Raw genomic sequence first — 14691 nt, forward strand, 5'->3', positions numbered from 1 at the left:
AATGCATGAGAATGGACTCCTTCAGCAGATCATGTTGAATCAGTCAGAACGCGAGCACAGATTAAAAAGATGACATTCTAGAAGCATCGGATCAAACAATAATCCAGGTAAAAAGTTATGATTGCTTGTGAAAAAGACACATGTAAGGCAATACTTCAATGTTTCCATAGAGATCCTGAAGACTGAAATAGATAGAAATCCTGAAGACTTTCTTGGATGAGACTCAGAACACAATGCTAATCAGAGTCACTGTATACACCCTGAACAGTTTTAGGTATTTCTAATGCATTCCACTGTTTTCTTGTAGTAGTATGACAGGGAGAATTAGTAATGCATTAGGATTGTACTGCAATTTGCTGAGCTGTGTCCCCAGCTCTCAGCAGATTCAAAAAGTAGCCAGGGAGCGCTACATCACAGAAATGCAGCTAAACGTCCTGCAGCATCTTAACCACACTCAAGGACTTCCAGCCTTTTGGCAAAGAAAACAGCAAATCTGATTGCGAGCCTGTTTCTGTTAGGCCATTGAAATGTGCACAAGAATAGAGAGAAGTATCTCAGTAATGGCTTACGCAGAAAGACAGCTTCAAAATCATTAAGGAAGTTATTTTTGAGAGCTCGCCCTTTATGTGGATCTTTCCTTTTCTTAGTTCCAGACCAAGACTCAAAGCAAGTTCTGCCAGAGGGAGGTGGAGGTTTTCATTGTGCTTGTTACCTGTTATTACACTGGATTTAAGAATGTTCAGAAAGTATTTGCCCTGAGAAAACCTTTCAGTCTGTGTGTAATTAAACTCAGGGCATTTCCATTCCCCCATAATGTAAGGACATTTAAAGAATGCCACAAATAGTACAGAAATGACTCCAATTTCCAAGGCAAAACCACAGTATGTTCAAGAACGATAGCTGGGGAATGTTTCAGGCTGTCACTGGCACCAGGAAGCGGTGATGTGCAGGTAGGAGAAGCAAACATGCAGTGATGGCTTACATACGTAATGGGCTTGACACTTGGGGTGGGTGGTGAGGAAGCAAAGCAAAGCAGCAACCACAAAAGATTAATCTTCAGATCAACCTCCTTGCTTGCTACCAGTTATGGAAGCCAAAATCTGTACAGCCAAAGAGTAAAAGGTGACAGCGACCAAGGCGTGTACATAACTATGTCCTGCTCTATATGATTGTATGACATCATACCCCGCTAATAATTACTGCACCTTTAAGAGCAGCAGGGATTTTGCACTGCACACGTGCAAAGCAGATTTCTCAGTGTTGTTTGAGAGAGGCCTACGTTGGCACAGGAGCTGGTGAGCCAGGCAGAGCTCCCACCTCAAGCCCATATGAATCTCAGGATGCAAACAGGAGTCAGGGGCTCTTTGCAGGCACAGGTGTTTGCCTGCATGAAGAAGTGGCATCTTCTACTCAAATGCCTTCTGTGTTCGCAGGGTTGGTTTTGTGGTTTGTTTTTCCTTTAAGCATCATACTTATGCAAAGAGAAGAAAATGAAATCTTGAAATGTACCCTCAGCACTGCCTGCCTCTAAGTTGGTTTATTCTGAGAATGAGGAATGTATATCAAGCCAAGACAAAAAGACCTTCAGTAAGAAGGGGAGATGGAAAATGTCGAAGAGTTTGTTTTTTTTTTAACACGTTCCTGACTGTGCTGGAATTGGGGTTTAAGATGGAAGTCTCAACATATTCTTAATGGTCTTTCTGCTGTCAGAGAAAGTTACAAAGCTGAAGGAGGCCAGACAGCACCAATTAAACCTTACTGGGTTTAAACCATTCCAAATATGGTTTGCAGTTTCCACCTGTACCCCCAAGGCTGTCCCCTGTACTACAGCAATTCAAGAAACATGTAGAAATACAGAATGAATATAGGGCATGGAAAAACTGATCTGCAATTACTGCACATCAGTTCAGGTTTCCTACTCTGATAGTTTTGACCTAGCAGTTAACTTTTTTGTCTTGCTATGTTTTTCATGTGCGCCTTCATTGGTTGTGACAGATTTGGCCACTACTAGAAACAGAAGAACATAGTAAGTTAACTGTCTCATAATCTGTATTTTAAAATAAAATATATAAAGCTACAATGCCTTTAAAGATCAAATGACAAGACTAGAAAAACAAATGTAAAAACGAATTACTGAGATTCAAACTAACAGAGACACAGCTCCTCCCAGCCCCCTTGGCATGTGAAGTTAATTTCAGCAGGACATCTGTGCTTACCGTGTCTAACATCTCCCGTGTATGTGCAGCTGACACACAAAACCGAGCCCTGGACTCTGTGATGGGAGTAGCTGGAAACCCAACTACAACAACCCCGATATTTTTTTCTAACATGCGTCTTGCAAAAGCCCTATGGAGGGAAGAAGAAAAAAAAAACAAAAGTAAATTACCTCCAATAAACTGACCACAAAGAGAAAACATTCAAGTGTAATAAAACAACGGGTAAAATCTTGACTTCAACTGAAGCGGGTGGTAACATTCTCACTGAGTTCCATAAAAGCCAGAATTTTATCAGTAGGACCAAACTGTTTGCTGTTTAACAACTCAAGAAACCAAATGAGTGTCAAATACTAGTGATATGACAGCAGAGGAAGTATTGTAGAGTGAAACTGAGTCATTCATGTCAATCAAAGGCTTTGAGTGCAAATCAAAATGTGTGGGCCTTTGCAGCCCCAGGCACTGAAGAAGTCGGGCCTTTGGAAGGTCTGGGAGCTTGTTTCATCAACAGGAATCAAACAAACTTTGTGATGGTTTAGTTGCTCCTACAACTACTCTGTCTCTTCAGGAACATTTTGCGAGGTGTGTACTAGACCTAGAGCACACAGCCACACTAGGTGACCTGTAAAATCTCCCTGCATACTGACCACTATATTTGTCATGTCTGTATCACAGCATAAGTGCTGCTCGATGGGTACTGAATGGTAAAACATCTTCTCTGCACAAAGATTGTTCAAATATCAGACGGGGATAACAAGAATCCATCAAAACCAACTCATACATCGAAGACTATTTATCCCTTTCAAGGATTACTAGTTAAAAAATCCAAGTTCTAAATATTATCAGGAATGTCATTCCATGAAATCACCTAACAGATGCTGTTTCTCCTATGAAACGTCCACCAAAAACAACTATATTTTTCATAGCCAAGTAACCTTCAAAGCTGAATGGTGTTGGTTTTGCTTATGAAGTGTTTTCAGTACTTACCCTATCTTACCAGGCATATAAAGGAGTAATGGGACCACAGGAGAATCATCATTGCCATAGATGATGAAGCCCATTTCGTGCAGTCTTCTTCTGAAGTACCTCGTGTTTTTCCCTAGCTGACGCACTCTCTGGAGCCCTGAAATGTGTCAGTTGGGAGAACCGTCAGTGCAAAGGTAATGGGCTGGAAACAGCTGTAGGTAACAATTCAGAGAGTTCAACTGAGAAATACACATCGCTGCTTCATTCAGAATAAAAAGCATGGAATGAGTAAAACACGGCTATATGGATTATTATGGCACTGTAGGACAGACGATATTTTTGTGCTTGCAAGGTGCATTCCCACTGGCAGAAAGTCTTGTTTCATATCTTCTGTGGATAGAGACATGAATAATTCCCTTTACAGTATTGCATTGAGTAAAGTCTGCTGAATGACATACACACATAGAGAAGAAGCTATTCGTCATTACAGGTACAGGGCATTATAGATAGGGTAATTCTTTCTCAACACAATTCATAGTAAGGAGAAACAACAGATCTCAATAGATACGTCAATATGTTCATATATTTTCTCACTAAATGCATTTTACAAGACTCCTCATATCTTAGGCAGTTATCTTACTCAGCCTACGGTAAGCTCGAAGATAACTTGCGCTCCCCTTCTTTTGCAAAGTAAATGGGGAATGCTCAGATGGAAAATATGGCAATCCCACGAGATGCTTCCCTATTCTTTCCAAAGATCCCAGAGACCCAACCTGACCATCCCTTCCATACGTTTTGTCACATCAAACAACTCAAACTCTCACATTCACAGGACAACACTCAGCTACACGCAAGCATTTACAGAGTAAATTTTCAGAGTTACGGAATTATATCCAGTTGTGACCGTATATATTGCTGCAGTAAGGACAACTGTTAACCAATGAGAAGCTTTACTTCTGTGGCAATAAATCTGATTCTATAAGTAATTCTAATTGATCCAAAATATGCTGTCTTGAATCTTGCGTTGCCTAATCTTTGATAGCTCTTTGAACTACTGTATTCCCATCAGTCATGTCCTGTAACATGCACCATAGGTCCTGCTGCAGACACTATGCAGACTTGCCCTGGTTCCTGGGGATTTGAGCCACTGCTGCGCTGTGTTCCAGCACACTGCACGACTGTAGTTTTTCAAACATTGCAGACACAATTTTTGGTTCCTTCATTGTCCTCATTCAGTCACCAATCCACAGATATGTCCCCCAGCAGAACAGACAGAAGAGTCGAAAACAATTATTTTAAATGGAAAAAAAAAAAAAAAACCAAAAAAACCAACCCCCAAAACAGCAGAGAAAGTGCGCTTGAAAAGTCAGCTCAGCTTTCTTTTGCAGTGTCAGTGAGAAAGCAAACTCCGACAAGCACAGTTGCCTCCCTACCCACTGCATACAAAAGGGGAGAGCCACACTCATCATTACTGTAGGCAGGGGCTAGAGAATGCCCTTTCCCCGCTCTACCCACATTATATGTCATCAGTGAGCTGATCCATGTGCTGCACTTCTAATGCTGTACAGTGCTGACAGGGATGGTGCCCCCTAACCCATACCCACACGCTGCTGCTTCCCACTGTTCCCCAGCACCGGCCCTGGGCTCTCCCAGTCACACAATGAATCAAGCCAGGTCCTCCATCCGCCTGACGTTGCCAGAAAGAAAACTGCCACAGCACTGCCACGCAGATCGATTCTCCAACCACTGGCAATGTGCAGGCGGTCATGTCCACAATAGACAATGTGCTAGGAACATGTGGTAAGAATAGGATTTAGCTGGACAACATCTGAGCTACTTTATTTTTTGTTTCCTGTTCACCAGCCCATACTTCCAGTATTGCTTAGATCACCTCACCATGCACAAGCACCGAAGTCCCCAGTACAATTCATTTGCTCTTTTTCCATTTGCTTTTATGTTGCCTTTGCACAGGTGTATTTTGTTTTCACTCCCCATTTACTTTTTCATTTTACTTTCCTTTTTGTTTCCTTCATTCTTCATTTACAGCTTTCTGCTGCCACCATTCCCTGACCGGGCGCCTGGTTCCTGATGTCCCATCTCACTCCCTGTAATGGCAGCAGCCACTCAGGCACTTCCACCTGCTGCACACCACCTTTGGCAGACATGTCCTCCTGCTACAGCACCTGCTGTGCCTTTTCTTCCTCTCCCCTCCTGGCTGAAGTGGGGATCACTATACCTACACAAACCTCTTCTCCACTAATCATTTCCGAGTGCGCGCAGGTCTGAACAAGATCTACTGCTTCATCTGTTCTGTATCTTCCCGAGTGAAGGTTCTGTCAATGTTCTGGCTGGAAAATTTATAGGGAAAGTGGGACTTGCTGAACAAATTAAAAGATCTCATAAAACCAGTGAATATGTAACTTTATGCACGAACTGCCCACACAGACAACCTGTTAGTTACAGTTTCAGTCATTCAGCTGAAAGCGTTTGGTGGAAGAGATCTGCTGGGTTAGGAAAGGCCACAAATAGTTTAACCATCTCTCCAACGCTGCTAAAACAAAAACAGCTGTGCCAGAGAAAAGAAAACAAATGGAACACAAAAGCATCCTACTACAAAGCTTTCCAGTCACTAATAAAAACAATAGTCTGTGGTATTTCCAAAAATATTTCTGGTGTAGTAGATCTCAAAGAACCAGGAGGAAATAGTGGGGAGGAGAGATGGAGGCAGGGGAGGTGACAAAGGAAAGGGGCTGAAAGAAGAACTTCAGGACAACGTGGCTGGAGTCTGAAGACAGAACCTTTTCATTAAGACTTTATTAACGTCTCCTGTGTGCCCACTTTACAGGGATGTGGGTGGGGGAATGACCTGAACTGGGGGCTCACAGCCGCTGCTCGCTGTCTTAGCGCCCCTAAGCTAGTTTCCAAATGCTCAGCGTTTGAAACTACTACATTTTCAATTAGGGAAAGTTTTCATAAATGCAGATGTTCTTGGCGGATGCAGCTTAATACTTGCTGCCTTCTCCTCTCTATTCAGCTGTTTACCACAAAGCTGGAAACAAAGTGTCAGCCACGCAAGATTCCAGGCCCTTCGGTATTTATCAAACCATATGCCAGTTGATCATTTCGCTTCTCTTTCTTTTAGGCACCAAGAACTTCGACTCCGAAGCAAAAGATACACAACAGCCGAAAGAGTGTTTTCTGGCAACCCCTAAGTGTCAAACACCTCCTTTTGCAATTCTACCCTGCTAAATCCATGTCCTCGAACAGCTGGTGATGGGATGGGTACCCTTTTGAAAATCCCCGTGGAACTCATTTGAAGAAAGCCAATGCTGATGCAAAAGAACCACTTCAGCGTTTTAGAAATATCTCAAAATAGTAATGTCACTTGCAGAGATGCATTAAAGAGCCTAATAAAAGATCAGAGCATTCGCATATATCTGGAGGGGGAAAAAAGCACATTAGGAGACGATTGCTACACACACTGGTGGGTGGGTGGCTGAGAGGAACCTACGTCTTTACCAAGTGTCAACACTTTCCTTTCTCGTGTGAAGTTCTGTGGTCAAAGACCACATACACACAGCATATAAACAGCCATCTTACGCGCTGTCCTGATAAGAGCAATAAAACCCTTAGTTTTCAACTGTATTTCAGCGCTTTTTCCTGTCCTATATGGGACCCTCCAGAGTCAGATAATGAAGGCAGATCTGAGCAAAATGTTTATTTTGGTTTCACTGGCCCAATTTCCCCCCCCACACTGCAGATTAAATCAGCATAGAAGTGATGGAATTCAGTTTAGGATTAGATCTTAGTCCAAATCTCACTGTGGTATGTTTAATCACAGGCACTTTATTTAAGAACTATTTTCTTTGATTCTTGAGGCTGTGATCTTGCATCTTTTAGTCTTGCTAACCACCTCCTTTCATGAGCAAAAATCTGCAGAGTCAGAACTAAAAGGATACAACTGCATCTTTTTGAGGGCAAGAATTTGCCTTTACAGCACTAACGACACGATCAGAGCCTCAGCAAATATATTTGTTCAGAACTTCTTAGTTTTAAAAATTCTTGAGGATTTACAGCCTCCACAGCCTATGCAAATAGTCTACAGCACAGCTTGGAGGATACTCAGGTCGTTATACTCCCTAAAACAAGTGAACTACAACACAGCACATGTTCAAAGAGAACAGAAAGCCTGGACAAGGAAAACCGACCCTTTGCTAATGGAAATGAAGCCCACTAATGCTCCCAAGTTTTCAGCTATGGTTGAGCATGACTTTATTAAGAGCTCCACATGTTCTTTTTAGCTGAATTTAAAAGGGACATAAGGAGGGAAAACTGACTTTTAAGCTTCGCAAATTGTCTTCGTATTGCCTGGAACTTACAGAGATACATAGACAGGTTACTGGGATTGTACTGAAGTACTGGATTATTTACTTGTACAGTACACCTACTGCTGGTACATTCAGAGGTTACATTTATTACACTGCTTTAAAATATTTATCTCAAGATTCCAAGGTGTTGGAGATTCTGGGAAAAATGGTGGTATTTTTATTTGACATGCATTATTGCGTATTGCCAGCTTTAGCTCATTAATCTCCGTAAGCTTTCCGAAGGCATTATAGCTCACAATTAATATGGTTTAGTTTAGGACAAAAACCAACAACAACCAAGAGAAAGCAGGAGAGAAGGGAACGATAAAAGATAGATGGCCTGCTCATGATTCCTTTGAAGCAACAGACTTTTTAAGAGAGCCACGTGGAGCAGCGGAAGCAGTGGACACTCAGTGGCACGCTGGGCTAGGCTACAGACCTGCCTGCGGTGCGGAGCAGCTCTGCAGTCTGACAGCAGGAAGGCATCCTGACTACCGGCCTGAGGGCCTGATTGCAGGCGGGTTACCCGGCACAGTTCCATGCGCTTCAGCAGAGCTGTGCTACTTATGCCAGCTGAGGACCTTATCCTGGCGGCAGAAGAGGTAGTAAAACTATCAGCTCTTTGAAACAAAAGCTTGCTTTCCACTTCCAGAGACATCTGCTTTTTCATCCTGCAAGGTTTTAATAAGGGAGAAGCTGGCTGCGTTCAGTTCTTGCACAAACAGGCTACCTTTGAACTCTTCCTGTAGGCTTCCAACCTTGGAAAGTCTGACTCAGTATATTGAAAACAGGAATAAGCAACCTGTAACCTTTCCTATCCAGATCTCAGGTGTATTTTAATTGAAGGAGAGCTATTTCTTCCTGAAATCACTCCAAAGAAGGTAATCCCACATTGTACTCTTTTTTGGCACGCGGTGGACTCTTCAGGATGCAAATCCACCTGCTTTAACCTCCTCCAGCTGCTGGTTCATTGGGTATTCCTATATAATTAGTCACACAATCAAACTTTCACATACCAATGTCAGTGTGTCTCTTCAATCTGCGCTCCTTGGATGCAGAACTCGACTCCCTGCCCTTCTTGACTAACTAGATAGTAAGAAACCAAACTTGCATAGGCTGAAAAAAAAATTTGGAAAACAATAGCTCTTCCCCACTAAACTGTTGCAGATGGACACATTTTTTTTCCCCTCTGGTTCCATTATAAGAGTAACACACATGTACCTCCATGTGCATTAAATCACCAATAGAACGCTATAAAACTGGGGTGCCTAAAGGAAATATGTTCTCAGATAAAAAAATCTTTATAAAAAATAACTTTGCTATGAATTGGAGAGAAGTGAAGACATTTTCTCCTCCAGTCTTATGTGAACTATAAACCTAGCAATTTCAACTTAATTCAACTGCTAAATAAGCCCTTAAGGACTGACTTAGTTGGTCCAATTTTAACTGTGAACTGCTGCAAAACACTTTCCAGAGCAGACTACAGGAAGAAAAAGCGGCAACATCGGTTGAAGCAGACAGAGGAGAGATTGTACAAATACCGTCATTTTTACCTTATTTCTCAAAGGAGTCAACTATACCTACCCAGCACCTTATCTACATCCAGATATCCAATGTCAGCATTCAGTGTCCCCCACAAAAACAGGGACAGAGCAGCCAGCCTCGTCTGAGCCTTATTTACTCCCAGCACAGGTGGTTAATCTCAAAGCACATCAGCCTCTCAGCTAAAAGCCAGCCAGTGCTCCATGCGCCCCTCTTTATCACACCTAAACTCAGTCAGAAAAGGCGCTTCTCTCCTTCATGCTCCTCTGGCTGAAAACAGTGCTGGACTACTTGGGCAAGCAGCATCTGGAATGGAGGAAGGCTCCTCGTGCTCGGTCTCAGCAGCAGAGAGAGCCTTAAAAAGCAGTTGTGTCCCGCTGTCCCTGGCAAAGCATGGCTTTCTCTGCTGGGGGCAGGCTGCAAATCATCCAATAGATTGCACACTGGCGTGTGCAGAGAAGCTCACGGGCTCGTCATATCCCTCCTTTGCTTGCAGTTAACGCTTGGTTGTGAACACAGTGAGACCTATCCATGGGAAGGGTATGGTAAAGGACCTGGCACCGATTTAACTTTGACAATGGAAAAAATGCTTCCAAAGAGGCAGGATTTGATCAATCCTCAGAGCTCTTGCAAGGCCCACTGTAAATACTACTATTCCAAATTCCCTTCTTGTTCATATCAATGGACTGTCCCTGGATACACTTGGCCTCCTGTAGAAGGTGATCACACAGCAAGTGGCTCCGCTGGAACAGCATGTCCCACTCTGAGTAAAGAGCAGAATTTAGTTGTTTCATCATCCACTGCTGAGAGAACATCTGTAATGTTTAGCTTAGATAAATAACAATCATAACAATGTATTATCAACATTAGCATCTTCACTGTCACTCTCCACTAGTCACAGAGCCAATGCTGTGCAAACAGGGACTAGATTTGCTTCAGAGCTCTAACTGTAGGCACATACTTATTGGGAATATTAACGTACTTAAAATTAAAGCAGGGTTCAAGTATTCTGCTTGATGGGGACCCAAGAGAAGCAATCATCTCAGAACGAAGCAGGGGCGAATTTGAGAGGGAACAGTAAAAACCTATATGTTTCTTTTTGTCTGCCTGTTTCTGCAAGCTGTTTCCAGCAGGTTCAAGGGGTCTGTCACTGCATAGCCTGCAGTATTACAGCTTACAAAATAGTTTCATGATCAGTTGAGTCTGGCACAGATTTACTTTGCTGAAAACAGGATCGTTCCCCTTGGCTTCAGCTGCTGAAGTCCTGGCACTAAGATTCACACAGCCATATGGCAGACTGGCTCGGGGAACCATTTGGCTGTAGGCTAACCATTTGTGGGGACTTCAGTTATTTTGCAGCTAGATCAATTCCCTGACTCAGTTCACTGCATGGCTGCACGAACACTGGTGCTGGTGTAAGGAAATGGGGCACGAGTAAGGGGCTAGGAATAGGGAGAAAGGCTGAAAGGAGTTCCAGGCTGCCCTTCTCAGTGCTAGCTTATGCCAGGTTATCATGGTGTGAAACTAAGGCAAAGATGATGTTCTCAAAAGGTTGCCGAGCTCTGATAGCAGTGGAAAATGTTGGAAACTGAGATGTTTAAGAAGCTGGTCCTCCAGTTATGCAAAAATCTAAGGCAGATGGAAATGTCTTAAAAAGGAACCTTTTAAAACCAGATCCTCTTAATGCCAAGCCAGAACAGTAAACAGCATTCTGCAGCTTCTTTTCAATCTGAATGCACTCAGATGCAAGAACTCATGATCTGCTACAAACAGAAATAAAAACAAGTAGTTGCAAGAAGACAAACCAATCATCACAAACTGCAAAGTACGTTACATTTTAAAGAAGCACTTTCTGTCTAAACGTCAGGAATTACCTTCTAATGAAGACTTGTAGATACCTAAGGATATAACTTTAAGTGTCCCATAAAAACATTTGAAAGTGCCCATTGCTGTTGATGAATTTCTGTACGCCATGCATGACACAGAAAAACAATGCCTTTGGAAATGCTACAATTTGGTTTTTATACTGCTATAATTTATTTAGCAATTAAGAACACTGCTTTACATTTCCCAGCAATCCCAATTCTGTCTGATTAGAGGTCGTATTCTTTACCGATCAAATTTAAGTGTAAAAATATGCTTTCGGTATTTTCAGGCAGAAGAGGAAAAAAGAGTCCAAGGTCACAGCTGGAGGAGCTGTGTTGCAAATAAGTGCGTGCACATGAACATTTGCATAGGTCCAAGCTCTCTGAGTCAACAACAATCTCATCGTAGGGCTAAAACCACTAAGGCAGCTGCTCAGTTTCCTGAGGTATCTCCAGTGGCGTAATGAGAAACCACAAGGAGAATGTATAGAGAATATTTATACTACAAATTATAAAGAGTAAACGCCAAGGGAAATATGCTTCCCATATCTTCTAATAAATAAGGAGAGACACATTTGAGATGAAAAGGTCAGAAAGTTTGAAGAAGGATGAGTTTTTTATAGACTGCATGAGCTGAACTATGGAACTTGCTGCCTTATGACATCACTCAAGGAAACACAGCCGCCACAAGTTCATATACTTTCAAACAACTCTACTGTAGGAACTATGATAGTATCTATGATGTTACACTACCAAGAATAAATGTGCCCTGTTCTGTTGTTGATTTTCAAAGTCCTGTAAAGCACGACAATGAAAAATGCCAGGACTTGCACTTCTACTAAAAATATGATTTTACGTGAAAAAGGAAATACCTTTGCAATTTTTGTTGTCATTCTCTCTTCTGATAAAAGTCACTCAAGAAACAAAGGACTCTGTCACAGTGATCCCAGTCTACCTCTCTTTGCCAGGCAGAAATAACAGTACTCATCAACTTTAAGGGAATTACTGCCTTCTCCTAATTCAACATTTCTTGCTCTTTGTTCTCTCAAGGCACAGCAGAAAAAATGGCAAAAGAATATAACCATAATAGCTGGCTCTGATCTTTGCACTATGCTCCCAATCTCTTCTACTGAGCTTAAGATCAAATTGCAGGATACAGACATCACATTATCATGACATTAGTCATGATAATTATTATGACATTATTATGACATCATAACCTGATGGAGTACTTGATCTAGTGGCTGGCAACCCTGCCTGTGCCAGAGGGGTGGAAATTTGATTGATCCTTGAGGTCCCTTCCCACTCAAGCCATTCTATGATTCTATGATTGATCTTCCAATCAAACATATTTCTAATAACTGAGAATAAAGAAGAAAATATGGGGAGATCAATCATTTGGATACAAACCAGGATAAAACACAAAGAGTATTACTGCATTTCTGGCCTCTGGTATTATTCACTGTATAATTTCAACTACCCTACTCTTTTGTATATCAGCTGCTTAACAGAACTGTGGAGAATAACTGGCAAGACATGGAAGAAAACATACAAGCACAATATCTAGGAAAAGAAGAGAAAACTGAAATGCAAAAAATACAGAATAAAGTATTTTCAGAGCAGCAATTTAAATGATCAAATCAATCCTTCTTCCCCCAGTTTTCTATTAACCTACTGAAGTGTTAATCATGAAGTTCACAACAAGCCAGATTAACACATCTGTCACCCTATTATTTCAAACTCATCTCAGGAAGCACTTTCTAGTTAACATAGAACTTTCTAGCAAAATATAGTTCCATTACTTTCCAGAATATTTGCAGTATTTTCTGCAAGGCTCCTTACCCTACAGAAACGCCCCCTGGAGGACAAGCCACCAAAGCAGATGTCCTTAGAAAAGATTCCCTGTTCTCCTTGGGGAGGGAATGCTATTTGAAATAAACTGCAAAATAAACTCCCCTTTCCAATTCATCAGGCTTTCAGAGAAAACCCATGGGATCTCAGTTCTACAGAGGGACCATTATCACTTGAAACTTCTCTGCCCTGTGTCTCTGCTACATGGCTTATGCTCCTACAAGGACAGCTCACACCCAAGGTTTACCATTCTCTGTGGCAGCAGACCAAGGTAACTTATTCACTGTTGTCCTTGGAAACAAAACTATCTAGAAGAGACAGAGCTTTCTCTCTTCCTCTCCTTTCTGAGTCACCATATTCCTCTCTCTGTACGCCTAAGCAGCATCATAGTGAGGGCCAGCACAACAGCTCTTCCCGTATTTTGGTGTTCTTTTTGGTAGTCCAGAAAACAGCCTAATGAAGGAAGGCCCACATGAAAGAAAACGCAGCAGACTAAAATAATGAGTCTGGCTCAGAAGGGCAAGAAGTGTTTTTACGCATCACAGTCAGTTTGCTAGCCTTTGTACAATACTCTACACTATGACATTTGTTTGCTCATTTGTTCTTCTATTTATTTGCATTTCTCATTACAAGACAAATTTTAAAGAAGTTACAGAACACTAATTTATTTATTAAGGTATCTGCAGGATGCTTAATAAGCACTTTGTGCACAATTACAAGCACCACGTCATTAAAGAACACCGTTTGTGAAACAGAAGATATTGCAAACTCTTCAGTCCTAAGACAGCCTGACATGCATACATTAAAAGGCTCTGTCTTGAACCACGTTCTTCTATTAGCCTGCACTGGGCTGCATGCAGAACCACGCTAGCTGAAGGTCACTTGTAAGAGGCTTTGGAGGTTTGGAAGTGCTCTGTGTGTTTAATATCTCACATGCAGAACCTAGGAGAGCCCCGAGTATGGCACTCTCAGAAAGGCTCAGTGTAAGGCCGCCCTCTGATGGCAGCATTGCCTACATCCAGTCCAGGGCACAGCAGGATGGGCTGCACACAATTCCCAAGGTAGAAGAGACTTGTCAGAGCTGGTCTCTTACAAGGAACAGGATGTAGACATCAGCATACATCGCCCTGACCTTTCCACTTGAGGAGGGTAACTACAGTTTCCAACTTGCCTTCTCTGTCAAAATGGCAAAAGCATCATTTCCTCATTGACTACACACTGCACTGGAATTTTGCTGCACTTTGTTACTGGACTCAGCAGAATTTGGCACTGAGACTGGATTCTGTGTCCCTTCTCTCATTCATTGAGGCCTTGTAAACTCTGGCCTCACTGAAGGGCTGTGATAAACATCTCAATAGTCTCATGTCTGTTATGGCTGGAAACCAACTTCTAGGTCACTGCAGCAGAATAACGCAGAGCAGTGTGGTGTTATCTTACATCTCCTTACATACCTTTCTTCCTTTCCAACCTCACTTTACCCCCAGTCAAACCTACCATGGAGGGCTAATACAGCATTGCTGTTAGTCCTGTGTTCGGTAAGAGAAAACAGCACAGTGCTGCTGGGCAATATAAAACATACTGCAATTCACAGCAGTCTTATCTGCATCTGCATGTTACGCAATGATGTGATACTCAGGTATTACTGACAAAGACTATACAAATTCAAAAACCACCAGCTTTTCTCTGAGGTATGAACTAATGTAAGGACATTGATTACATATCAAAATCATTTTGCAATAGTAGCAGATATATCACAGTATTGCTCTGTTGTGTGCTGCACAGAAAGCATGTTACACAGAAGGCTGGAATGTAACTGCATCTGCAACTTCAGCAAATATATATATAAACACAGTATTTTGTAAGGATGCCATCTACATGTTTTTTTGG

General features: G+C 42.0%; 1 protein-coding gene and 1 long non-coding RNA gene across 7 annotated transcripts in view; one reads left to right on the plus strand and one right to left on the minus strand.

Annotated features, from left to right (window-relative positions):
- Positions 1-6595, plus strand: part of LOC107052858 — a 97376-nt gene extending 90781 nt beyond the window's left edge. The window contains exon 5 of the long non-coding RNA XR_005858754.1: positions 6322-6595. This is a non-coding gene — a long non-coding RNA (uncharacterized LOC107052858). The remainder of the gene's footprint in view (positions 1-6321) is intronic.
- Positions 1-14691, minus strand: part of SPTLC3 (serine palmitoyltransferase long chain base subunit 3) — a 273302-nt gene that overhangs the window by 1975 nt on the left and 256636 nt on the right. For all 6 annotated transcript variants that reach the window (XM_046939520.1, XM_046939517.1, XM_040698202.2 and 3 more), the window contains 2 exons: positions 3201-3336; positions 2217-2346 (listed from right to left, as the gene is read on the minus strand). In XM_046939520.1, the coding sequence (XP_046795476.1) occupies positions 2217-2346; positions 3201-3336 (266 nt within the window). The remainder of the gene's footprint in view (positions 1-2216; positions 2347-3200; positions 3337-14691) is intronic.

Source organism: Gallus gallus, chromosome 3, assembly GCF_016699485.2.
Source record: "Gallus gallus isolate bGalGal1 chromosome 3, bGalGal1.mat.broiler.GRCg7b, whole genome shotgun sequence".
Lineage (NCBI taxonomy): Eukaryota > Metazoa > Chordata > Aves > Galliformes > Phasianidae > Gallus > Gallus gallus.